This window comes from Enhydra lutris, unplaced genomic scaffold (genome assembly GCF_002288905.1).
Source record: "Enhydra lutris kenyoni isolate GAN:26980312 unplaced genomic scaffold, ASM228890v2 scaffoldscaffold32, whole genome shotgun sequence".
Classification (NCBI taxonomy): domain Eukaryota; kingdom Metazoa; phylum Chordata; class Mammalia; order Carnivora; family Mustelidae; genus Enhydra; species Enhydra lutris.
Window position 1 is genome coordinate 13145313 of NW_019154116.1, and position 23987 is coordinate 13169299.

Genomic DNA, 23987 nt, shown 5'->3' on the forward strand with positions numbered 1-23987 from the left:
CCAGTTGGCACTTTGGTACCTGCCTGCAGAGTTCCCAACTCTTTCCCGCTAGTAGCATGCCTGAAAAACTACACATGGAGCAAAAAGTTTGACAAAAATATATTTAAAACAAGCAAGAAAAAATAGTTTCAGCCTTAAGGATAACTTTCATCATTCTTTTAACCAAGTAGAGTTAAATTATACGTAAAATGATTTCAAGTACCAACTTATAAAAGATGTGATAAGTCAGAAAACAAAGAACCAGAGAACTCTTTTTTTTTTCAGAAAAATGTATTTGCAATTCAAATGTTCATATAAAAAGCATAAATTTTAAAAAGTTCATAGATGTGTGTTTTTAGAAGTGCTATGGTTTTGCCATTCATTGCAATTACATTCCAAAATGTGCAGGGTGGTCTGCGCCACGCCGCCTTACACTTGTGTCACACAGAAGTCACTCTCATCACAACCTCCCCTGAGCTATTATCCTCTGACAAATCTTCATGGGGCCTCATCCGATTGAACAGATGCAGCAACACGTAGCCACACTGGAACCTCGGGGAGGTTAACTGCGTCGGGTGGACCAAGTTCCTGTTCCGCAGAGCCGTCAATGGCAGCCATAAAGTCCTGCTTGTGGAAGACTCTCCCCGGCTACTTTCTTCGATGTCTGTGGCTTTATCATAATTTAATACATCCCAGTGTAAGTTAACAGCTCGCCAGCGCTTAAATACTCTGTAAACTGCAGCTCCTTCATGGACAATGAGACCTAAAATTCATGGAAAAATAAAAAAGGCCCATCATGATCAAAAAAGTTAAGAATCTTACTTTATATACAGGTAAGGGATTGAAAAAAAATAGTCAATTCTCTGTTACTCGTCATCATCAAAAAACATGGTATCCTGACTTCTCAAATATTATGGCTAATGGTAAGCTACTTTCCATATTACACAGGAATAATCAGTCTCCAAAGAATAAGGACACTAACAAGCACAGAGCAAAGGTCTCATGAATATAATTAACTTGCCCCCATTACAGCTGAGAACATATCTTGGGCACGTACATTGCCATAAGAGAATCATTAGGTTTATTGATTCATTCATCATCTCTGACTGCCCACTGTGGGCCAAGCAACATACTGGGGACTTTGGTCTCAACTGGTAATTTAGGAAAGAAATACATATTCAAGTCATTACCATCTTCCTAGTTCCTAAAACAATGTCTGACAACACAGGAGGTATGATACACATTCTTCTTATTTTTACTTTCTTCAGTAATTCAACAAAAATGTATGTAGCACCTACTTGAGAGTTTCCGATATATTACACTTCATTGAGTTTTCACCATGAGCCCATCCCCCATTTTACAAACAAGGAAGGAGCTCCAGAGCAGACAACGAGTAGCCGTGGAGGGGGTTTTCAAACCCAGGCAGGCTCATTCTAGAGCCCTTGCTCTTTGTTCGGAATGATTACACATTTCTGAGACAGACTCTCAAGAAAATAAACAAGGTTAGGATCGTAAACTGGCAGCCTGTAACTGGGACACCAGGCTCCATCTCTACCATCCTGCCTAGATGCCGCCACACCCTGCATTTTTCACAGTTACATTCAGCCTGGTCCAAGAGCTTTTGAATTGGTGACCCCCCACAAAAAGAAATTCCTTGGGGAGGTCCCTTCATTTGAGAAGCGAGAAGGAACTCTACTTTATGAGGCTCAAATTCCACTGAAAGTCGGTAGAGAGATCAGTAAGCGTCTTTTCTTAGATGGAAGATGGCACATAAATACGGCACAACAGGAGCGCCTGAGTGGCTCAGTGGGTTAAGCCTCTGCCTTCGGCTCAGCTCATGATCTCAGGGTCATGATCTCAGGATCCTGGGATCAAGCCCCACGTCGGGGCTCTCTGCTCAGCAGGGAGCCTGCTTCCCTCTCTCCCTCTGCCTGCCTCTCTGCCTGCTTGTGATCTCTATCAAATAAATAAACTCTTTAAAAAAAAAATACAGCACGTCAGGTGGCTACAGGCACTGTTTAATTGAAAGTGAGCAGATATACCTCCCAGTATTTAGATCTTAGAGTACAGAACCTAGAGAAACGCTCACAAATGAGAACAAGGAAGTGCACTAAAAATGTTTACTATGTAGGGGCGCCTGGGTGGCTCAGTCGGTTGAGTGTCTGACTCTTGGTTTCAGCTCAAGCCCTGATCTCAGGGTCGTGAGATTGAGCCCTGCATCAGGCTCTGTGCTTGGACCAGGCAGTGGGGTGGTGGGTGGTGGGTGGAGGGGGAGGGTGGGAGTGGATCCTCTTGAGATTCTCTCTTGCCCTCTCCGTCTGCCCCTACCCCCTTACCCCCTTCTCTCTCCCTCTCAAATAAATAAATCTTTTAAAAAATGCTTATTTCATAATCGTTTGCATTTGAGGGGGAAAATCCCAAACAATCTCAAAGTGCATTCTAAGAAGAATGGATCAACTGTATTATGTGGCTCATTGGATCACAGCCACACAAGTAAAGGGAACAAGGTCACATGCACGAAGATGGAGAAATCTTAAGATTTTGAGCAGAAATCTCAAAGTCACATTAAAAAAAAAACCTGAAAGTTTCAGAAAGAAATGATGGGGTTAGTAAATCATTATTAATTAAAAAGCCAATAGTGAATCTATGTAAAAAGTATAAAAACATGCATAAAAATAATAACCATGAAAGACATGGTGGGGAGCTAAGAAAAGAAACAAGGTCCAGGAGAGGCTTCAAATAGGCCTTCTGATTGTATCTCTAATGTCACTTTTTTTTTTTTTTTTTTAAATTTTGGGGGTAGAGATGTGGTTGCTCAACATATTCTGTGTACTTTTTTCTGCCTGAATAATTCATATGTTAAAAAATTCAGAGAATTTATTAGGAAAATTTACCTAAGATGTATTGAGGGATAGACAACTAAAGTAGTGGCGACAAATAGGGAGGTTTCCACATGGAGAGCAGAGTGGAAACAGTAAGGAAAATATAGAGGGACAAAGTAAGACACTTGCCAGATTTAAAAAAATGATAGAAATAGTAATGCAAGAAGCAGGAAGAATCAGTCTCACATTTTTAAGGCTGCATAAATGGGTGATTGAAAGGATGATAGTTATCTTCCCATAGGTACAATAAGTAAGGGTTTTGAACATGGATATTTTTGAGAGGATTACTTCATTTTTTTGTCAGCTAAAACAATGACAGGTAGGTGATGGAGATACCCAGTTTTTGTTTTTGTTTTTAAATCACAACTGTCTCATACCAGAATTTAAGTTTTATATTACTCCCTTCCCAGGAGATAAACTTCTGACACATGTGGCTTTAAAGTATTCCAAGGATGTGAACATAGGCCACTAAAACATGCATGTGGTCCAATAAATAAAAATAGATAATTGCAGAATATCACCAAAATAATGAGAAGGAATGGAAACTTCTGTTAATCATACCAATTGCAAAAATTGTGTTTTGGTCAGCTTCGTTTCCTAAGGAATGACTGACACAACTGATCAGACATTTTTTGGGAAACGGCCAGAGTTAAAAGAAAGACTACCAGATATTAATTGATGATTCTATCATTAGCCTTCTGAAATCTCTGTGGGCCATGATTTAACGTTTCTGGCTCTATTTTTCCTCATTAAAACACAATCAGAGTACCTAATCTATACTTTCAGCAGGATAGTATGAATATAAATTGAAATTCATCAATTATAAAGCACTCAAATTTCCTCGAGATGGTGGCTCTATAAACACAAGACATTATTATTAACTAAAAAGTCAATAGTGAATCTATGTGGTGAGAAACATTCATTCACACTAATCACAAAACCATTACAGCTTGCAACAGGTTCATTCTGGCGGATGGCTTCACCCCAGGAAACCACTCATTTCACAGGACCCTATTCTTCTTTTATCGATTTCCTTTAAGAGGCCAGAAATCAGATCACTTACTAGAGCTTACAGTCACTTTCTGGGAATGCATTCCTGGTAGCCCTTTTCTAAATACATAAATGTACCCAATGTGCACAAATAAATGCCACAGGTCTTTATAGGACATTTTTGAATGACACTGAGAGAGTTACTTGGAAGTTTTCATGAAGCCATAGTCCTCTTGAATTTCCAGCTCCACGTGCTGCTTCTTAATTGCATTTCAAGTTATGAATGATGCTTAGATTTTGTTTTATGCCTCCATGAGCGTTCGGAATTATTCCTTGCCCTTGAGGAGCTTAAAGTTTCCTGAAACAGGAGAATGCGCTCCACCCCCAACGTTGTCCTCTGGAAGGTACATTTCCCCCTTTCTTCTCTGAATCTTCTAGAATCGCAGCAAATGCCTTTTGTACTTGAGGTAATGAGAACATATGGCTACTCCCATCACTGAAATTCAAGAGTAAGGATTCATTTGACTTTAGCTCACAGGGTGAAAATCCAACAATTAAAAATCATGCTGCCATACTTCCTTACTGACGATCTTGTCTCCTCTTGTTTCACAACCGAGAAACTCACTTCCTCTAGTAGCTTCACTATCTGAGCAACACCTCAAATTAAGCTTTAAATGAACTTGTCACCTTGATATTTCAGGTCATATAAGAATAGGTTTAGATTTATTCTTAGATGTATATTTTTCATCTGAGCCACCAGACGTGAAAGGAAAAGCAATGATAATTTCTGTAAAATGTAAATATTAAATATTTTAGGGTACTTGCTACATTATTAATAGCATGGATGTCAACAAGGTATGATTCATAGGAATTTGGGGTTTTGAGAGTTCAGTAATTATGTGTGTGTATGTGTGGTTATCATTTCCCTGCTAGTAACATTTAATTGGAGCACCATTTTATTGATGTGCAAAAGGAACACTTTTGTTAGGGAATAATCTTCTTTAAAAAGAGCAAGTTTAAATGTTTCTGGTTTCACTGAAATAAAAGCACAGTATTCGTGTATAGGTAAAATATCTCCCAAATTTGTAAGTGGTGTGTTGGTTGAAATTCTTATATGGTAGTAGAAAATGAATTACCCAAAGAAATGATGGGGGAGACTATCAAGGTACATGCTCATACAGACTATCAAGGTATATGCTCAGACGTGTGTGCGCAGATACACACCACTTGTTCGTGTCTATTTCAATACAAACAAATGATTTGTTATGATGAACAGAGACTTGCCAAATTTATAGTCAAAAACAAATTTTGATATTAACAACCAAGCTACCGATCAAAAAATTTCATTTCTTGTGTTACCTGTCTCAGCTTTTGTTCAAATAAGTTTGGTTGTTTTTCAAAACTTAAATTTTTATCAAGGATCTGTTTTGTGCCAAGCACTGTACTAAGTGCTTTATTTGCATGATTTTCACTTAATCTTGACATCGACTCTACAAATAGATACCGTGATTGAACAATTTCATGGTTGAGGAAATTGAGACATGGAGAGATTTAATAACTATTGAAGCCCTAAGCCTTCATGTGATGGTATTTCGAGGTGGGACCTTTGGGAGAGTTATTAGAGCTATTTTAAGTCATGGGGGGAGGCTTTCATGATAGGATTAATGCCCTTCTGTAAAGTGGAAGAGACACCAAGGAAAGGCCATGTGAGGACACATGAGAATGAGAAACATCCTCAAACCAAAATGAGAGACACGACTGAACACTGAACATGCTGACATCCTGACCATGGACTTCCCAGCCTTCAGAACTGTAAAAAATAAATGTCCTTTGTTTCAGCCATCCAGTCTGTGGTATTTTGCTATAAAGGCTTGAACAGACAAAGACAGACCATGTAGATCTACAACACCCTCATTTAAAATATGAGTAAATTAAGCCTTGGAGACTGTGATTTGGGCAAAGTTATATAGTTAGCTGCCATTTTTAATATCCTTGTGTGTCACTGACACTGTTATATCTCTAAGAGGCCCAATGAAATAGCCCCTTTCTCCTCTCCCTACCCACAAGAAGAAAGTGGTTGAGGGCAACATTACGTTGGTGAGAGCCTCATCTGGGAAGCTGCATCCACCCTGAGCTTTCCCAAGAAGTGCAAGGTCCACAAAGGGATAAAGGCTAAAGCCCTGTGTACTGTTCAATCAAAACGACCTTTGCGAGAGCTGAAGAATTTGCAACACACGGCAGATATTTTGCCAGAAAAGGCTCTTGACTGTGAAAATTCCAAGATTTCTAGATTAAATTTCACCACTGTCCATTGCCAAGATTTCTTTTGGTCTCTCTCACTCTCTCCCCACCTCACACAGTGAAATTTACACATACTCTACAAAATACAACCAATGTCATCCTGAGAAGTCAGTGTGCAGCAGAAGCAGAATGGGGACTTTGGGTCCCATTTAATCCCACTTAAGAACAGTTTAGAGTCAATCTCATAAAGTAGACCCATGTTTGACCCCTTAATTTCCATTACTCAAAGACCAGAGCATGGTTGTTCAAAGAGTATTAACTAAATAAGACTGAGGTCCAAGATACCCTTTGTTGCATGATCTTTGCTAGCGTGTCATAAAATGCATTAATCTTCCTGGCGCATTTTCCCAACCTACCCCAAATTTAAATGCTCAACAGTTATGGAGACTTAGATGTGACTATAGAGATAAACACTTTAAAAGTCACTCCCCCATGGGGCACCTGAGTGGTTCAGTTGGTTAAGTGTCTATCTTAGGCTCAGGTCATGATCTCAGGATCCTGGGATCAAGCCTCAAGTTGGTGGGGAGGTGGGGGGGTGGTCCCTGCTCAGCAGGTAATCTGCTTATCCCTCTGCTCCTTCCCCACTTGTTCTCTCTCTCTTTCAAATAAATAAAATCTTTTAAAAAAAAGTCACTCTGCCATTGTTGAATCTTGTTAATATGAACCTTGAAGAAATAATCATGAGTGATTCTTTAGTTGTACACTGAATGCTTTTTTTGAACTGAACTATATGCACATCTTAAAGAATAAAACAAAAGTGCAAAAATATAAAACTTACAGAGATGAAGACTGAAAGACGATATAATATATACCGTCACTGAAGTCCCTAGATTCACAAGACAAGGCCATCATAAACTGATATCTTAAAAGTCAAGTCTCAGGGACCTACAATGTCCTGATTATACATGGGGATTTTTGTGAAAATGTATTTCCGGTGTTGCCCATATCAGAACAAATAATGTTAAGAAATAGCCCACATAACATGCACTTACAACTAAAAAAGATGAGTTGATTTTTCCATTGTTGAATATAAATTTTATATATATATGTCATTCTGAGAATATATTAATTCATAGATTTAAGTTGAGAATGTCAGGCTAATCATGAAAGCATAAAGCCCAGGGACTTAAACACTCAAACTATTGGTAAAATCTTCTGTGCAAGAAATGTAATAAGAATAAGAATTATTCACAAACTTCCCACAGCACAAAAACTCTTGCAACTAGAGGCTGGCTATTTCCAAATACTGATGATCTGACCCACCCAGCCCCAAAGTAGAGTACACAAGAGTACCCATGGGGAAAAGTTTATTACAATAGTGAAGACCCTGAGTGATTGCTCCTCTCGGAGTTCACAAAAGAAAACTGATGGTGTCTGTCCTATAACCCTGCCACTCTCCCTCTCCTCCTGTCTGCTCAGTGAACCCAGTCACCAGGCTGGATGCAAAGAGCACACAGGTGCTAGATCTTCCGTGTTGATGATGTCATTGCCTGACGATTGAACAAGATGGCAAAGCCAAATTTTAATAAGGAGTATAATAGTTTACTAACTGGCAGGGAATGAAGCACACTCTTTTCCAAAAGGTCCCGACAAAGGTTGAATTTCTTTTTTGTTGTTGTTGTTTATTTATTTATTTATTGTTTCTTGACCTACTATCCCTATTTCAGTTACTGACCATCCCCAAGTCAGTTAGGCTAAAACCTTAGAATCACTTAGGCTCTTCAATCCTCTTGCACTAAATTCTGCTAATTCTATCTTCTGAGCAAACCTGTGATAAAGCTGTAAGAAAGAGACTTCTCTGGAATGATCCACTCTCCTACATTTTCATGATGAACCATTATTAAACATCTTCAAGGTCCAAATTCTCTCATAATTTCTTCTCTAGCCCACTCAAAATTAATCCTTCTCTCCTACCTTCTACCTCACCACAAAAGAAATACCTGCACTGTTTTCCTTATTACCTGTACTGGAATAATTTTTTTCTATGCCCATGACCTCAATCAGCCATGTGCTCCCTGAGGACAGGAGTCCAACTCCTACTTCAATGTTTGAAACACAGCAGAAACTCAAAAATCTTCACTGAATGAGAAGGAATGAGAAAGAGAAGAGTAGCCATCACTGGGATTTAAGGGATGACAAGGGTCAACTTAAGTCTAGTCATGATGGTGTCATGAACACAAAATTAAATTAAATTTAAAGTATTGTTCTTTAAAATGGTAAAGTACTACCTTAAGATATCAAACTAAGACACTGGGACATGTGACATGCACTCCAAGACTAGAGATAAAAAAGGCTTAGGAATCGAGGCCCTTGTTTCATACATATATAAGCATATGTATGCATACACACAAACACACACACACACACATGGCCTGGCAGGGGCTAGAAGAGCTCAATTCCTTTGCAAGGACTTATTTTCAGTCCCAGTAAACTGTAGCTGATTCCTCCATGGTGTTGTTGTTCCCTGGTCATCAAATGTCTCCCCGCATCCACAAACCCAGCTAGTCACAAAATGACTACACTCGGGCCTAAGGCCTAAGAGGTCAATATGGATTCTTCTCTGCTATTTCCATGCAAAACAGGGAGCATAAAAGAGATTGTCCATTCATTTGACTATCTGCTGTTCTAAGAAGCCAATCCGTCAATCAATCATTTTAATTATTTCTTTTCTTAGTAGATAGGAGATTCCTGATCTTTCAATGACTAGCCCTGCCTCTCAAATCTACCTCTGGCACAGTCACAGAACATTCCTCAAAAGCTGCAGATTTTGTTACATGTTACAAAACACATGATATGTTCATTTTTTAAAGGATTAAGAGAATTCACAGGAGAGAAGAATTGTTATATCATCTAAGTTTCTACCCAAAAGTGTCTGTGAAAAAAAGTCACCTATGGACATGACTGTTTCAATAAAAGAAATGAAGGAATAAGACCACTGCCCTTAGAGATGACAAAGATATCCTAGAATCCTCCTATATCTGGGAGCATGGATTAGAACTAGTTTAATTTCTGCTGAATACAACTTCAAGTATGTCCCTCAAGTCATGAGCAGATGAAACACCTTGCAGCAAAGGGGTGACGTCATCTATCACAGCAATCAGCAGTGGACATAGTCACTGAATTTCAAAATTAGAAAATACTGGGTATGATTTCATCTAATCCCTTTGTTTTGGGTCATGAGGACTCTGAGGCCCAGAGAAGTGACATGCTTTGCCCAAGGGTCCACAGTTAGTGCTAGAGCCCAGGATCAGAGCCAGAGCTTTGATGTCTAGTCCAGTGTGCTTTATACTCTGCAAGGTCTCAGACCTCAAGAGCCATCCTTGGCCAAAGTCAGTCCACACTAGTATCTCCTTGGTCCAGGAGATATTATACCATGAAGGAGATAGAATCACAATCTCTTCAGTAACACCCAAAGCTGGGATGAACTGTAAGTTCTCCTCTGGTCTTTATCTTAAAGAGTACACTACAGCACTGGGAAGGATTACAGCGACCCTCACAATTTATAGAAGTAACTCTGCAAACCCCAGCATAGCAGTATGGGGTTAAAACCCTATCAATGTCCATTTTACGTATTAAAGTTTTTAGAATTGGGGATCTACTTTGATAGATTTCCATTTCTTTCCCCCACATTCTAGTATATGGACTGAACACAGATCTTTTGTTTTTCTTAAGTAGGCTCCAAACTGAGATCAAGAGACAGACGCTGAAAGGACTGAGCCACACAGGTGCCCCTGAGCAAACACAATTCTTAGGAGACTGTTAGTGGGCTTTTCCTAGTGGCATGTAGAAGCCCAGCTAATTTAATCTGCCTTCTTCTCCAATGGACAAACTGTCTACTGCAAACTCACAGAACATGATTTTATTCATCTCTAGCGCAAAGCATATATGTATTAGCTGTTCTATTTCTCAGGACTAGAACAATACTTCAAAAGATCTAAACTAAAATATCCAGACCCTGTTTATCTTTAGGACTGCAATGGGCTACTTCATCTTTGTTGGCTTTGTTTTTTCATTTCTTTTAAATTGTACAGGCAGTGGGTAAAAATTCCGAACAGAAGCAACCACCTAAACATAAATAAAATTTCTAACTCTTTGATTTCATTCACACAACCTCAGTAAGGTTTTTTTTAATCAAAAGTATTAATGGATTTTTTACCCTGAATATTAAAATGCTCAGACCTCAGCTTTCCCTAATACTCTATTCTGTGACCTAGCAACAAAATTCAAGGTTTAGATGTGATTCTTTACATATATAATTCTTATTTGGAAATTGTCTCACTCAGATCAGTGGAAAGCGATTGCTCTTGGAATACTGTATTAAGTCTTTCCCATTCTCTACTAGTATTTCTGTATGTTCTGTATGGCTCTATTAATCTCGAATACATGAGTAAAGGTTTCGCAAAATGGCTACATTACTTTGGGTTTGGGAGGAAATTTTTTTCCCCATTCCTGATCTAAATTCAGCTCCCCCCTCCCTCAAAAAGGTATTTATTCCCATTGTTAGCCTCAGGTGTTTGAGACACCAACTGATGGTGGTTTCACTTCCTGAATAAACAACAACATCTTGCAAATGAACCATTCAAGCTCAGCATACATGAAGGGGTATTTACTAAATAATAAATTGAATTAACTGAATCACATAAATATTCTGACACAGGCTCTGGAGGTAAAGGTCTGGATTCCAGTCTCAAGTCCCTCTTCCACTCTGTGTGACCTTGGGTGGAGGTGGGGGGGGTCCTCCTTAATGGTGCCTGGAGTGCTTTCATCTCTGAGACAGGAACAGCAACAGCACTTACACCTGGCAGGAGAGTGTCGTGAAGATGAAATGGGAAATCTGAGGAAAATCCTTTTGTATAGTACTCAGATTAGAAAACAAAATCTGAGCCATTATCACAGTGTGGTCTTTAAAACCTTGTTCCTGCATATCTGGCCCCAGGCCCCCAGGTCCCCACTGCGCACGGACGCATCATCAGAGGAGGGATCATATTCACATTCTCTTTGGTGAACAAAGTTCTTGGCTGCAGAATAGCCTGGAGCCAGGAGATCCAAAGAGAGGCAGGTTCGGAAGAACCATCTCCAGGATTTTAGGCTCGGGAGCTGCCTTTTCATATCATGATTCCCTCTGCCACACAATCGACTCTGATCTCCCAGGAGAACTTCTGGTTCTAAGCCGGTGGCCTCAATACCAACCGCGTCTCCCACAGGCCTAGGGACACACTTGGATCCTTCAAAGGCTGCTTGGTTGTGCAGGAGCCTCACGTATTTAAATTCCCACAGCTCTTCTTCCAGAAAACAGTAAAGCCACGCAAAAGAAGGGGTAAAGTTGCACAAAACACATGTGATCACGTGAGCACCCAGGGTAGCCACGAAGGCAGCCCCTCCTGGCCCCTTGGCCGCTCTCAACCGTCCTCGGTGCTCTGTCCCCTGGTTTCCGGCCCCCCTCGGCCCTCTTGACACACGACTTCGTGTTTCAGGCTGCTGTGGATGATCCAACCATGACCTGAGGTATAGGACCTTCGCCCTCTGCTGCGCACCCCCTTCACTCCCGCCTGGGCCCTTCCCTTCCAGAAACCGCTCCAGCTGCAAGCTTCGGGACTCTCCCACCGGGTGCCAACAGCCAATGCCTCCTGGGCTTCTTACCCACTTTCTTAATCTCTGCGCGCCCTCCTCCACCTCCTGAAGGCCGAGCCCCTGGACAGCACATTCCTTCCCCATCGGCCACTTCTTTCTGGCTTTGGTTCCTTCCCCAGCGCCAAGAAAACACCCCCTCCCACCCCGGAATCACTCTCCCAGCCCTGGAGATGAAAGTCAAGACCGCCAGCGCTGCTCGGCTCTCTGCAACTCTGCACAAACCCTATCTCAGCCCAGCCTCGAAGCTCACCTCTCTCCACTTGCTCCTTGTCCCCAGTGAGTGAAAAATAGAGCCACGGGGCCTTGCAGACCGGGGCCACCGTCATTCCAGCCTCCAGGGGGCGCTCTATCTTGCCCAGGGCAGGGACCAAAGCCCCCCGCATTGATTTTCATTTTTAATGTTCCCCTCAGACCCTACTACCAACTTGACTGAGAACGGGAAGTCTTCTGCCAGGAAGCCCTTCAACTTGTTCTCCAGGAGCAGCACAGTCAGCCATGCCCCGCTGTGCCCACTCTCCGCCTTCTAGCCCTTCTCAGGGGCACCACGCCCCTCCTGAGCAAGGTCGACCCCTCCCCTGAGTGCTGGGTGCCAGTTCCAAGTTCACATAGGCAACAAGCTGTTCATTCTTCAATCTTTCTCTGGTTTCTTCTGGATCTTTCTTCTCAGCATTTGTCCCTGGCTGGCTCTACCATTAAAACAAATAAAACAGGAACTTTTCTCAATTCCACACCCAACTCCAGGTTCTGCCCTTATTTGACTATGTCTTTGTTCAGCCAAGATTTGTGAACCTACATTCCAAGCCCCCTTCTGCCTGTCCCAGCCACTCTCGGCCACCATAACCTTGTGTCTAGTCATCCAACACCCATACTGCCAAATACAGTGAGTACATTTTGGCTTCATTCACCGACTCTCCTGGCACCTGGCACTACTGGCATGGTGCTCCCCTTCCCCAAAGTTCCTTCCTTCCTCTTCACCTTGTCTGACCCACTTTTTTCTCCCCTAGTCATGCCCACTGCCTGTTCTTTGAGTCTCTGTGTTCCTCAAACTGCTGTTCATCTTGCCGAGACCACTTTTCCCTGCAGACCGAGGCTTCGACTACCACATGTCCATCTCCAGCTCAAATTTCTACCCTGTGCTCCAGACTCCTATATCCAGCCACTTCCTGGCCATTTCCACTTGATTCTTCAGAACTTCTGCAAAAAGAAAATGTTCAAACAGAACTTATCATCTTTTCCTCCCATCTGCCAATCAGACTCTTTGAATTACACCTGATGGCCCCTCTCCTTTACCTCCCCATTCCCGCCCAGCCTCCACTGATTTCATCGCTGTTATCTTGTGATCAACCTCTTTTAATTCCAGCAGCTGTCCATCTACATTAATGATGGGCCTAAACCTTGCCTGGCTTATTATCTTCTTGCCTTCCTAGCATGTCCTCTGAGCCCGCCACCCCCTTCGACCCCGCCCCCACCCCCACCCCCAGAGCTCTTTCTTTAACATCACGCTGCCCAGTCATGTGCAGCAGACCACCCTCCAGGGGTTCTCTGAGCTTTCTGGGTTGGGTCCCACACCCACGTCCCACCCACAGGATCCCTCTAGACAATCAGACCTCATTTCCTCTGCTACTCCCCCAGCAAGCATCTTTTGCTCTTGTCACACCCAATTCCCTAGGAGTCCTCCAAAATACACTTTTTCAGGTGTCGACAGGCTCAGGCGGCTGCCTCTCTCTGGCCCCTTTCATGCTCTTCTTTAAAGCGTAGCTCAAATAAACTAAAGTGTAGCTCAAGATTGCTTCCTCCCCATAGATTCTGCTGCCCCGTGAGGATGTCTAACCAAACTCCTCACACCTGCCTCACATGTATTTGTCTCCCAGCACCTTCCACTTCCCATTTCAATTGCTTATTTCCCTGTCTCTCGCCAGCAGCTGGAGAGGAGAGAATATGTTACATTCCAGGCTCCACAAACCCTTTCTGGAAAGGGCCAGACAGTAAATATTTAAGGCTATGTGAACATTATGGTCTCTCACTGACGAGATTGGAACTACTCATTGACAGCACATAAATGAAAGGGTAGGTCTGCGTTCCAATAAAACATTATTTATGGGCACTGAAATTTATATTTGATGTAATTTTCATATGTCATGAAATAATATTCTTCTCTCAATATTTTTTAAACCATTTCAAAATGTAACAACCATGCTTAGATCATGGGCTGTTCAAGAACGGGCAGTGGACCCTGTTCTATTAATACCTCTACCCTGCAGTCCAGGCAATAAACACAGTCAACACCCAGGAAATGTTGGCTTCGTACATGACTGGCGCCCCTTCGGCTCCGCTGCCCCCAGTCGAGAGAGACAGCTGAAAGGGTCACCTTTTCTCGGTAGGAAATAGAAGTCAACAATATGAGCATGTTTGGTCTGTTGCTCTGCTAACTATTCAACATTTCTCCAAAAGAGCTTGAACTTTACAAGGTCAAAGGAGAGGAAGGCAATGGCTTGTGCTTTCTCCCCCATGAGGAGGCCTAAAGAGTTAATTTGCTTTGAGGGTCCATTTCAGGTGCTGCACTGAAGGACAAGTAGCAAAAACAAGTCCTTTTATTCTATTTCCTGGGGTTTAAAGGCAGCAATGTCTCTAATAATCAGCCATGATCATAACCTTTAGAGAAATTCGTAAACTTCAGTATCATTAAGGCATTGAAAAGCCTTTAATTTGTACCTCCAGAGTGAAGTGATAATAATGGTCTACTTCTCAAAACATAGAAAAGGTGAAGGTTTGTTTTTCCTCCGACAGTTGTGAGTTACAAAGCTCCACTCTGCTCCTCCCCTGACGGGCCTGACTGCGATGTGCTCAGAAGCGAGAAATGTAGGGACCAGAGGACCGACTCCTGCTTCGGACTCTGTCTAAAGGAAGCCGTGGCATTTCCTGGGGCATGGTGCCTGCTCAGACACACTGAAGTCAGGAAGGAATGATCGATGATTGCCAAGGAGTTCTACTCTATTTAAGAAATGATTCCAAATGAGCTTGCAGAGCACGCAAGTCTGGTAGCGGTCATGGCCATGGTGGTACTAGACCCAGCAGAGCGGCCGCCCTCCCAGACAGACCAGCCTCGGCCTGGGACCATGTGTGAAGGGAATCCCAGAAAGGCTCTGGGCAAGTGCAGAAGGAGGCTTTTGTCCTCCCTGCATTAGCGGCTGGACCACATTCTCCTCAGTAGCCAAACTGTGTCACTGGAGGGATACAGATGCCTCGTCGAGCCACCGCTCAGGAAATGGAAGCGTTTCTTGGAGCAGAAGGGGCTGATCGTCTTTTACATCAGGAGGGAAAACTGTGATATGAAGACTCAAAAAGGAAGTACGAGGCTAGTCAAGTTCCCTAGCTATTCTGCCAACCGCTGTTTAAGCGGAGCCGCCTTTTCCACATGCCTTAGGAGTCAGGCAGATGCTTCCACATCAGCCTTTCCTAGGACACTGGACAGCCCCAGCAATGCCATCTCGTACGATTGTAGGGGGGCTTTCCTTCCGGGGCAGCCCAAAGTGCTGCCCACAGAAGGCTTTCCGCAGCTCAGATCCCAGACTTGGGGGTGCTGGTGCTGGTGTGACTGGGGTGGGAGAGTGTACAAGGCCCATGAAAGACTGGATCTGGGCTCCCAGTGTTCTGTGATTTCAAAAAAAAAAAAAAAAAAAAAGAAGCTACATCTATTTGGAGTCTTGCCATCAAACTTGCTGACAGTTTTGAACGGGGTGGGGCTCTGAGAAGAGGTTGTGGGGGTGTCGGTGGCAGACATCTGTCCTCCCCAATTCCCATAGAGGAAGCCCACCCAGTCACTCTGGATTCTAGGGTCGTGGCTCTCCTGTTCCACCAGGCATCCTCAAGCCCTCTGTGCAGGACAGCGTCTACACGGGCCCTGAAGAACGTGAGAAAGGGGACTGTTCCCGTGGTAACTACGTTTTTCACTCGGAAACTTTTGCTAGACTTTATATCTATCCATAGATAGTTTGTCTCTCTGCAGTAACCCAAGGGTTATTTTTTATGAACGTTTCATGAACTTTGCCTAAATTTCTCTTTAAACACACTCATCCATATGGTTGATGGTCCTGCCTGACAACGCGAGAACCAAAGGCTCTACTGGGGTCTCCGGCAAACCCATTTTCTTTCTGCCCTAAATTATGGCACTTTCCAATTTTCAATGTTAATTTCTTTCAAACTCCTTAAGTAAATATGTTGTTTTTCAATGAAACTCCTTCAGGAAATATTGTCAACTTCTGAATCATGCTGAGAAGTGCCAGAGAGCATGGAAAATTTTAAACAAGAGAGATTCCAAAAGTCATTTATATTTTGCTTGGAATGCATTAGAATTCTTTTTCCCGAGTTGATTTACTTTCTTAATCATGCTTTGCTTATGCTAATTGGTTTATATTTGTGGAAAGCAAGCCACAGGAAGGAAGACAATCTAAAAGCATCATTTTAGGAACAAAACAACCCGGGCATGACCACTGGCCCTCTGCAGTGAGAAGAACTCATCTGTGGTCACCAAGAGTTGAATTATCCTTAAATTCTTGGACAAAATTCTTCACTTTTCCTCATATAATATCACAGAATCAGAAAAGCTGCATTTTAAGCTCCATGTCAGTAAAAGGTTTGATCACGTGTAACTTTAATCTGCTTTGCCTGGTGGGAAGAAAATAGCAGAGTGAAGCAATATTGAAAGCAAGAGAAAAATATTACCTTGGTTTTTAACATGTAAACATACGTCTCATATAATCAAAGACTGCAGGAATATGCGGTATTTATTTATCTGAAGTTCTATAATGAAATGTGAATATATTACCAATGGGTAACTCTACCTGGTTTATTTGAGTGTGCCCAAGAACCTTGAGCTAGACAGATCATCAAGTATGAAAAACAGGTTTTTCAAAATTAAGAGCTATAAGAATTCACATGAATTTTTTAAATTAATTAGATTGAGACTAGAGGAAAATAAAACCTGACATTGGAGGTATGAAATTTCTGCAGAAGGAGAGTTGTTTTTTTCCCCCACTACTGACTATAATTGGCACATGAAGGAAAAGTTATTTTGATCTGATCTTCATTCAAGTGTATATATCAGGTTATTTTTTAAAATTCCCTAATCTCTGCAGTTTTCAAAGGCAGGATGACATAAGCAATCTTAGTATAGTTTATTGCATTATTTGAATGGAGCCCCAAGAGGGACTTCTGGTTCCCAGTGGCTCCGTGTGTGTGTCTCCTCCATCCGGTGCGCCTGTGTTTAAATCTGAGAAATAGAATAAGAGGGAGAACAGGCAATAATAGCCTCAGTGCTTTAGCCACAGACCCAAGGGACAGAGGGAGGCAATTTTCCTAAAAGCAATTTCTGGGAGCCCTTTCTACATGAAAAAAGAGACAGAGAAGTGAACTCCTGGAGTGTTTCATGGTATCAGAGCTAGGAGAAACTGGTCCTGAGCTCCTTGCACGTGTCGGGGAACGCGGGGTATCTGAGAGGCAGTCATCCCTGACCTTGATCCTGTCTTCTGACTTCATGTTCAGGAAGAAGAAGTGGAGTACTTACAGGACAGAGCTAGTCTGGGCCCCTGCCCACCACACCCCAAGAGACGCCAGGCAGGACGAGCTGCCCTAAGAGCAGGGGCCCTGGCGTGGATGTTCTTATTTTCTTAAGGCAAAATTGCCCCGGAAACCTAAATAGTTCTAAGACAGACTTTAAGGAAAGCACTTAAATAAAGCTCAAACTACCAATGAAAATGTCAAAAAACGGATATCCATTTTGGTCAAGGTGTGGGGGAACGGGAATTGTCATACAATGGGGGGAGGGCAAACTGGTAAAGCTTCTTTAGAGAGCAAAAAATGGGGCAGGTACTTATTCGTCAGCCCAGACTTTGTACTTCTTGGAACCTTGCCTACGGAAACACTCATTGGCAGTATTGTTTCTAATGGCGAAGACTGGTAACAACCAGGATATCCGTCGGTAGAAGAAAAGTAAACGGTTGTACAGAACACAGGGAAAAATCTCTAGATCATGTCGTTGAATGAAAATGTTGATTTTTTTAACAATGAATAATATGATCCCGCTTATATTAAATTACCTATGTGTCTGTATCCCCACATGGATGTAAACCCAATAAAAAAGATCTGGCAGATGCCAAAACACTGGGGTGTGAGAACCTTTCCGTAAAGGGGAGGACATAACAGAAAGAGCAGTGTGAGTGAAGTGTTCTTCTTTTAAACTTTATATATTCATAAAATTGGCTTATTTCAATACATATATGTTTATACTGTGTGGACAATTAAGAATTTTTTTAAAAGAACAAAAGTGATCCAAGTTTTTAAATTTTATAAGCATATCTGGTCCCTTTCCTTGGTATCTCAGGGAGGATCCAAACATTTTCCAGATACGGAGTTGGCACGAATTTATAGTGTTAGTGAGATTAGACATAAGTACCGCTATCCCTATTTCAGGAATCCCACTAACCTAATGGGGTTTCAGTCTTATTTTGTGGCTTCAACAAGAAACAGGACTCACCTCATCAAGTTCTACCAGACACTGAAATGACTTGGTAACCTTTTAGAAGCAAGTTAATCACATGAATCCCTGTCCTCATGGCTGACTCCAGTCATTTTAGTCATTACTAAATGCTGTCTTCTTTGGAACAAGCTTCCTCTGAATCTCACAACCAGTGAAAGTGACAGCCTTCTATTTTCTCAGTGTGTGGAGTATGGAGGTAAGAACCAAATCCAGAGCCCACAGCCTCCTGCCGCGCATTTGCTCTTCATTTCCAGGTTTGCTAATCTTCCTTTGTCCACTGTGCAAATCTCAGGAGGGAGCCAACATTCGGTGATTCACCCCAAATTACTGCCCCGGGCTAACACAACTCAGTGATTTAAATCCTTTATATTAGTTCCCCTGGTACACAATCATAGTTGGAATGCCAATTGTTTAAATATTTAAAAGAGCCCCCCCAAGTGTAATATAAAGTTATCTCTTTGCACTTCGAGTTCCTTAAGACCCGTCCCCCTTTCACGGCTCTCTGTCTACCTCTTGGCCTCCTCCCACACCTTTAACACCTTTCTCTTAAGCCTCTTCAATTCATTCTTACTTTCTTCATCTGTCTTGGTACAAAGCTTGTTATTTAGGAAATACAACCTATTTATACAGGTGAGGGGAACTGTGCTAATCAAACCCTTACACATTTAATTTGAATCATCATCTAGGATCTATGCTGTCCAATACGATAGCCACTAGCCACAGGTGGCTATTTATTTAAATTTAAGTTAATTTAAAGAAATTTGACTTTAAAACGCAGTTTCTCTTTCTCACAAACCATGTTCAAGTGCTCAGTAGCCAAATGGAGCCGAAGGCTAGTGTCTGTGGTACTGGACACCAGACGGACATCTTTGTGACTGTAGTAAGTTCTACTAGACAGCCAAAGTCCAGGCATCTCAACCCTAAGAGTACCTCGGCCCCTGGGAGAATTCAAAACTTGAATGCAAGAAAAAACTGAATCTTGGAAAAGCAGAAAGGGTATTAACTAATAATAATGAATCAAAGCAGAAGACAAATTCACTATGTGTACAAAGGAGTAAACAGATTTCCTCAGGTAAATACATTTTCTACAAATCTTTACATTTTGTATTTAACAACCCACCAATAATCTCTTCCTCAGCAGTATAACCCCTGGCTGGATTGTAACATTTTTTTCATTCAGGTATAAGCTTCTGTGGATTTTCAGAATTATTTTTTAAACAACATTTATGAAGCTGTCAGTCTGCTCCTTCTCATTTAGGTATAAACCAGTTTGAAAAGTTTACCTTAAGGCCCTCTGAATGGGGAGCCAACTTGACATTGTCCAATGGTGACAAGGGGGCCACCTCCCCACTTGCTAAGCTGACTCATCTGCCAGCCAGCTTGGCTATCACTCCCCCTTGAAATCTACCTGGAACCACCCCCACCTCGCATACAACACCCCAGCACTCATGTCTCACCGCTTTGTCCAACTACCACTCCTGTTCCTCCTTCCAGAACCAAGTACATCCCACCATCTTCTCATTACCTAGCCACCCGGCTGTCTTCCTCTGCAGCTGGGAGCTCCCGGGGCAGGAAAGTGACTGACCCAGCACCTAGCCCTAAGTCTGACACAAAGAAAGTTCTCAATAAGTATTTATTGATCTGAGCTCAGCAAACTGGAAATGCTTTCCACCCTAACTCAGACTCTTAAATCCTGTGGTGAGGGATAATCTGAGGTATAATCAGTGTAATCCATCTTGTTACTGTCTACGTTTAATTCAACAGACATTTGAATTAATTTGAAACATCAGCAGGAGCTATTACTGGCTATGATCCAACTGGTTACTGATAGCCTATGTGTATTTGCTAACTTGGCTGTAGCAGTTTCCCAACTTCTCGAAAAAAAAAAATGTGATTTTTCTCTGGGCCCAAACAGACCAATTAATGTGATTATGAAGTGACAGGAACAATGCCATTCCATCTGAATTCTTTAACATTTTTCAAAATACAAATAAATGCTTACATGATGAGATTTGGATTTAATGAGTCAACATGTAATGAAAGGTACTGTCAGTATTTAAAACTTCAGTAAAAACTCATGGTCCAAAGTGTAAGCCAGGAAAATATCAACTGGCTTTCGTTCCTAAGAAACTTATCTTTATAAAATGGGCAAATACGCAAATTTCAAAAGGAAGCCTGAATATGTCATATTTTGCCAAAAAATCATTAGCTCATATGTATGTGCTTTTAAAACCAAAAAAGACTGGCATTAGCAATCAAAATTTAAGACCTAGTAACTCAGCACTAAATGTAACCTGTAAAAACCAGGAAAGTGAGTTCCTAACCAGAATGTGTGTGTGTGTGTGTGTGTGTGTGTGTGTGTGTATTCCTCATTAGTGCCATTATGATATCAAAGTTCAAAGTCAACTGGACTCTTTCCCTCCAGGTTGAACTGGAAGCCTAATGGTTCCTTTGTTTTTCATCTCTCCTTTTCATATCAATGAAATACCACATTTCATAACATTGATGCTAGAGGACCAAATAAACACGATCTATCTCTGAACTTACTGAGGAGTCTGTAGAACAATTCTGTGACTCTCCTTTATTTAGAGCAGTATCCTGGAGACTATATTTGTATAGAGATGTGGCATTTCCAAATGCTTACAAGTGCATTATCATATTTAATGCAAATTGTTTGTATACATGATTAGCTCAATCATTCAGGCAACATCTGCTCAGTTTACATATTATTCATGACATTTTCCCCTCCCCCCATTCTTTTTCCTTCCTGGCCTGAAATGTGATTGTTTTCTTTCCTATTAGTCTTGTACTAGTGGCAAGGGAGGAAAGAAAGGAGAGGAAATTCAGGCTAATCCTATTTTAAAATTTATAGAGTTCTTTTAGAAAAAAAGTCACTGAGAATATTAAAACTTCCAGTTAAATTAAGGCTCTGGTTAGTAGAGGCATGTATTTAAGTGATTTGAACTATTTTAGTATTTGTGACTTATTCAAATGCCTTTCATTTACAATTTCCAATTAATAACATCATTGTTTAGAATCATTATTTCTTTTATTTAGGCCTGTCTGCTAGGGAGTATTATTTCCGTCTTCATGGGCGAGGAAAGAGGACACGGAGAAACAGAGTTGACCTGTCCCAGCGGAGGCCCAGATTGGAAACCAAGTCACTGGATCCCAAATCACACCCTTCCCTGAAACTAGTGGTTCCCAAGCTTGAGCGTTTGTGAGAATCTCAGAGGGCTTGTGATGCGCAGATGGCTGGGGCGGGGTAGGGGGGGCTATATTTGTCCTAACCCTGAAATTTCTGATTTGGCAGATGGGGTGGGCCTGAGAACGTGCATTTCCCAGCGGGACCACACTTTGAGAACCACTGCTGTCAACCATGGCTGCCTCTTTCAGCTTTCTCATACAGCCTACTAAGCTGCATCAGAGCAGAGAAAGCCTCTTTGAGACCCTGTGGCTCTCTACGTCCCCACCCCCCACAGCCGACCAGACACCATTCACAGCGCCAGAGCCATGCACCTCACACCCTTGAACTGGCTTCCGTTTTCTCATGGTACTAGGGAAATAGCAGATCAGCCAAGAGAAACGTGTAAGTCACCTTTTCTGGTAGGATCTGTTTAAGCTGAAATGTTTGATCCTTTTTCTCTTCTAAGCCACTGAATTGATTAAGCAAAACAAAGAAGCCCAAGACAGAAAGAAAAACTGACCCCTGGTCCCCAACCCTTCAAGGAGCACTTATGTTCTCGAGGAATCTGAGTCACCTCGCCACAAGGTAAGCCCTCCCAGGGACCGTCGGTCCTCTCCCCAAACACACAGACCACCACCGGCATCCGCCAATGCTTCCCCCGTTTGCTGAAGAGGGGGCTAAGGTGCTCTCATTCCCTGGAAATGAAAGACAGTCCTCCTCTTGCCCACCCCAATCATTTCCTCCACTCGTCCTTCCTTTCCGTTGCAAAATAAGTCATTAAATGGACATTCTCCTGTTCATTTTTTAGACAGCATGGGAAGATAGATACTATGCTTTTTGAAGGAAGTGGCCAGATTGTGACACCCCCGACAGTTAAGTAGCTGGAAAACTGAGATCACGTGAACCACAACAGTCTATATGAGATCCCACTGGTGAAAACATAGTAGCTGCAAGAAATGGATTACCGACAAGTTAATGTTCAACGTCATGGTCTTACCTATGCACACTAGATCCATAAAACCATACATTCCATAGCAGATTTGAAAAAGGATGTCCTTCCTCTGCCACACTGCATAGGGGCTGAAGGCTGACCAGAGGAGCCAGGTCACACTCGCTATTAAGAACAGGGATCCTAGGATTACAGCAATCATCTGAACTTTCTCAACCAGTGTTATAGAAATGCTTTGCCACTAAAAGAAAAACAGAGGCATGTGAGAAAAAGGTGCTGCATTTAATTTAAAAAGAAAAAAAAAAAAAAAGAACACATTTTCAGCCCCATGTTTCTCTCCATCAATTTAGACCCTTTTCAATCTGATCAGCCCCCAAATGAATTTTTCCATTTCATCAGGCTATAAAAAATAGACAAGCAGATAAAGATTAATGAATTGCCTTAGCTTCATTATTTTCCGTAATTCACCATTCTGCAAATTTAATCTAGTTTTATTCCAGATAACAGTTCTGAGAGTGAATGGCTGAAGAATATTTAGTACCTGCGATCACATTATTATCTTTCACGCATGCACAAAATTAAATAGACTTTGAAGATATGTGTTGAAGCCTCCTCTATTTGGAAACTTATTTTGCTCTTTAACACATTTGGCTACTGCAAAAAGGGTCTCTTGTTTGTACACCAAAAAAATGCATAAGAAACAAGTTACATAAGAACATCAGTGAAAAGTCATTAAAGTAACACACTAGAATTATAAGGGAACTATACGATTGTACATTATCTGTTATTGGTACATTTCATGTACTCAGAAATTACTGAACTTTAATTATCTAAGGGGTGATCTGTGAAGCCATTTTTGTCAAGATTTAGAATTTGTAAACGAATGGAGTATTTTTGAAATTCACAAACTGCGGAAGTACTGCACTAGTCAATGGGGAGAATAATTTGGTATCCTAAGTATCAGTATTTGGGAGGATTTTACAGTACAAATGATCAAAAGTCTTTCAAGGGTGTTATCAACTTGAAAAAATTAATTAGTCATGTTCTCCCTTTTGCATAATTGAGAAGAAACAAAACTAGAATTGCTATTATGGTTTGTCAGTAAACAATGAAACTCAAAACAACCTGCGCAATTTCATTCTGTGTGAAAGAGCTCTGGCTGGGGCAACATATGGCTTGTCAAAAGAATTCCGAAGCAGTTTAAATAAGCTTTAAAAGCAAATGAGCTTGAACAGTCAGTATCCATTGGGTGAATGTGCTATTTCCTTAAACTCTTTACTTACCTTTAAGTCTGAACACGTGCATCCCAAATGGCAAGTCTATCACGACCCTTCCCTCTCTCCCTCACTGCTGTTGTCTCTCGTCATAAATACTTTACGTATCGTATTTAAATGTGCCCTTTACCTTGCATATTCATGGATATTGTTAAATTCTACATTTGTTAAAAATTAAGTATCAAAATGCATTTGAAATATTGAATTCTCTAAAGTCATTTATTTTTCCCTTAAAAACTTCAGAACCAAATGACATTTC

At 41.6% G+C, this 23987-nt stretch overlaps 1 protein-coding gene across 1 annotated transcript in view; it reads right to left on the reverse strand.

Annotated features, from left to right (window-relative positions):
• Nucleotides 1-257: 257 nt before the first annotated feature.
• LOC111153470 (membrane associated ring-CH-type finger 11) overlaps nt 258-23987 on the reverse strand; it is a 121124-nt gene continuing 97394 nt past the window's right edge. Inside the window, exons 3-4 of the mRNA XM_022512495.1 lie at nt 22503-22695; nt 258-742 (exon numbers count right to left, since the gene is read on the reverse strand). Of these exons, the coding sequence (XP_022368203.1) occupies nt 420-742; nt 22503-22695 (516 nt within the window). The 3' untranslated portion in view covers nt 258-419. The remainder of the gene's footprint in view (nt 743-22502; nt 22696-23987) is intronic.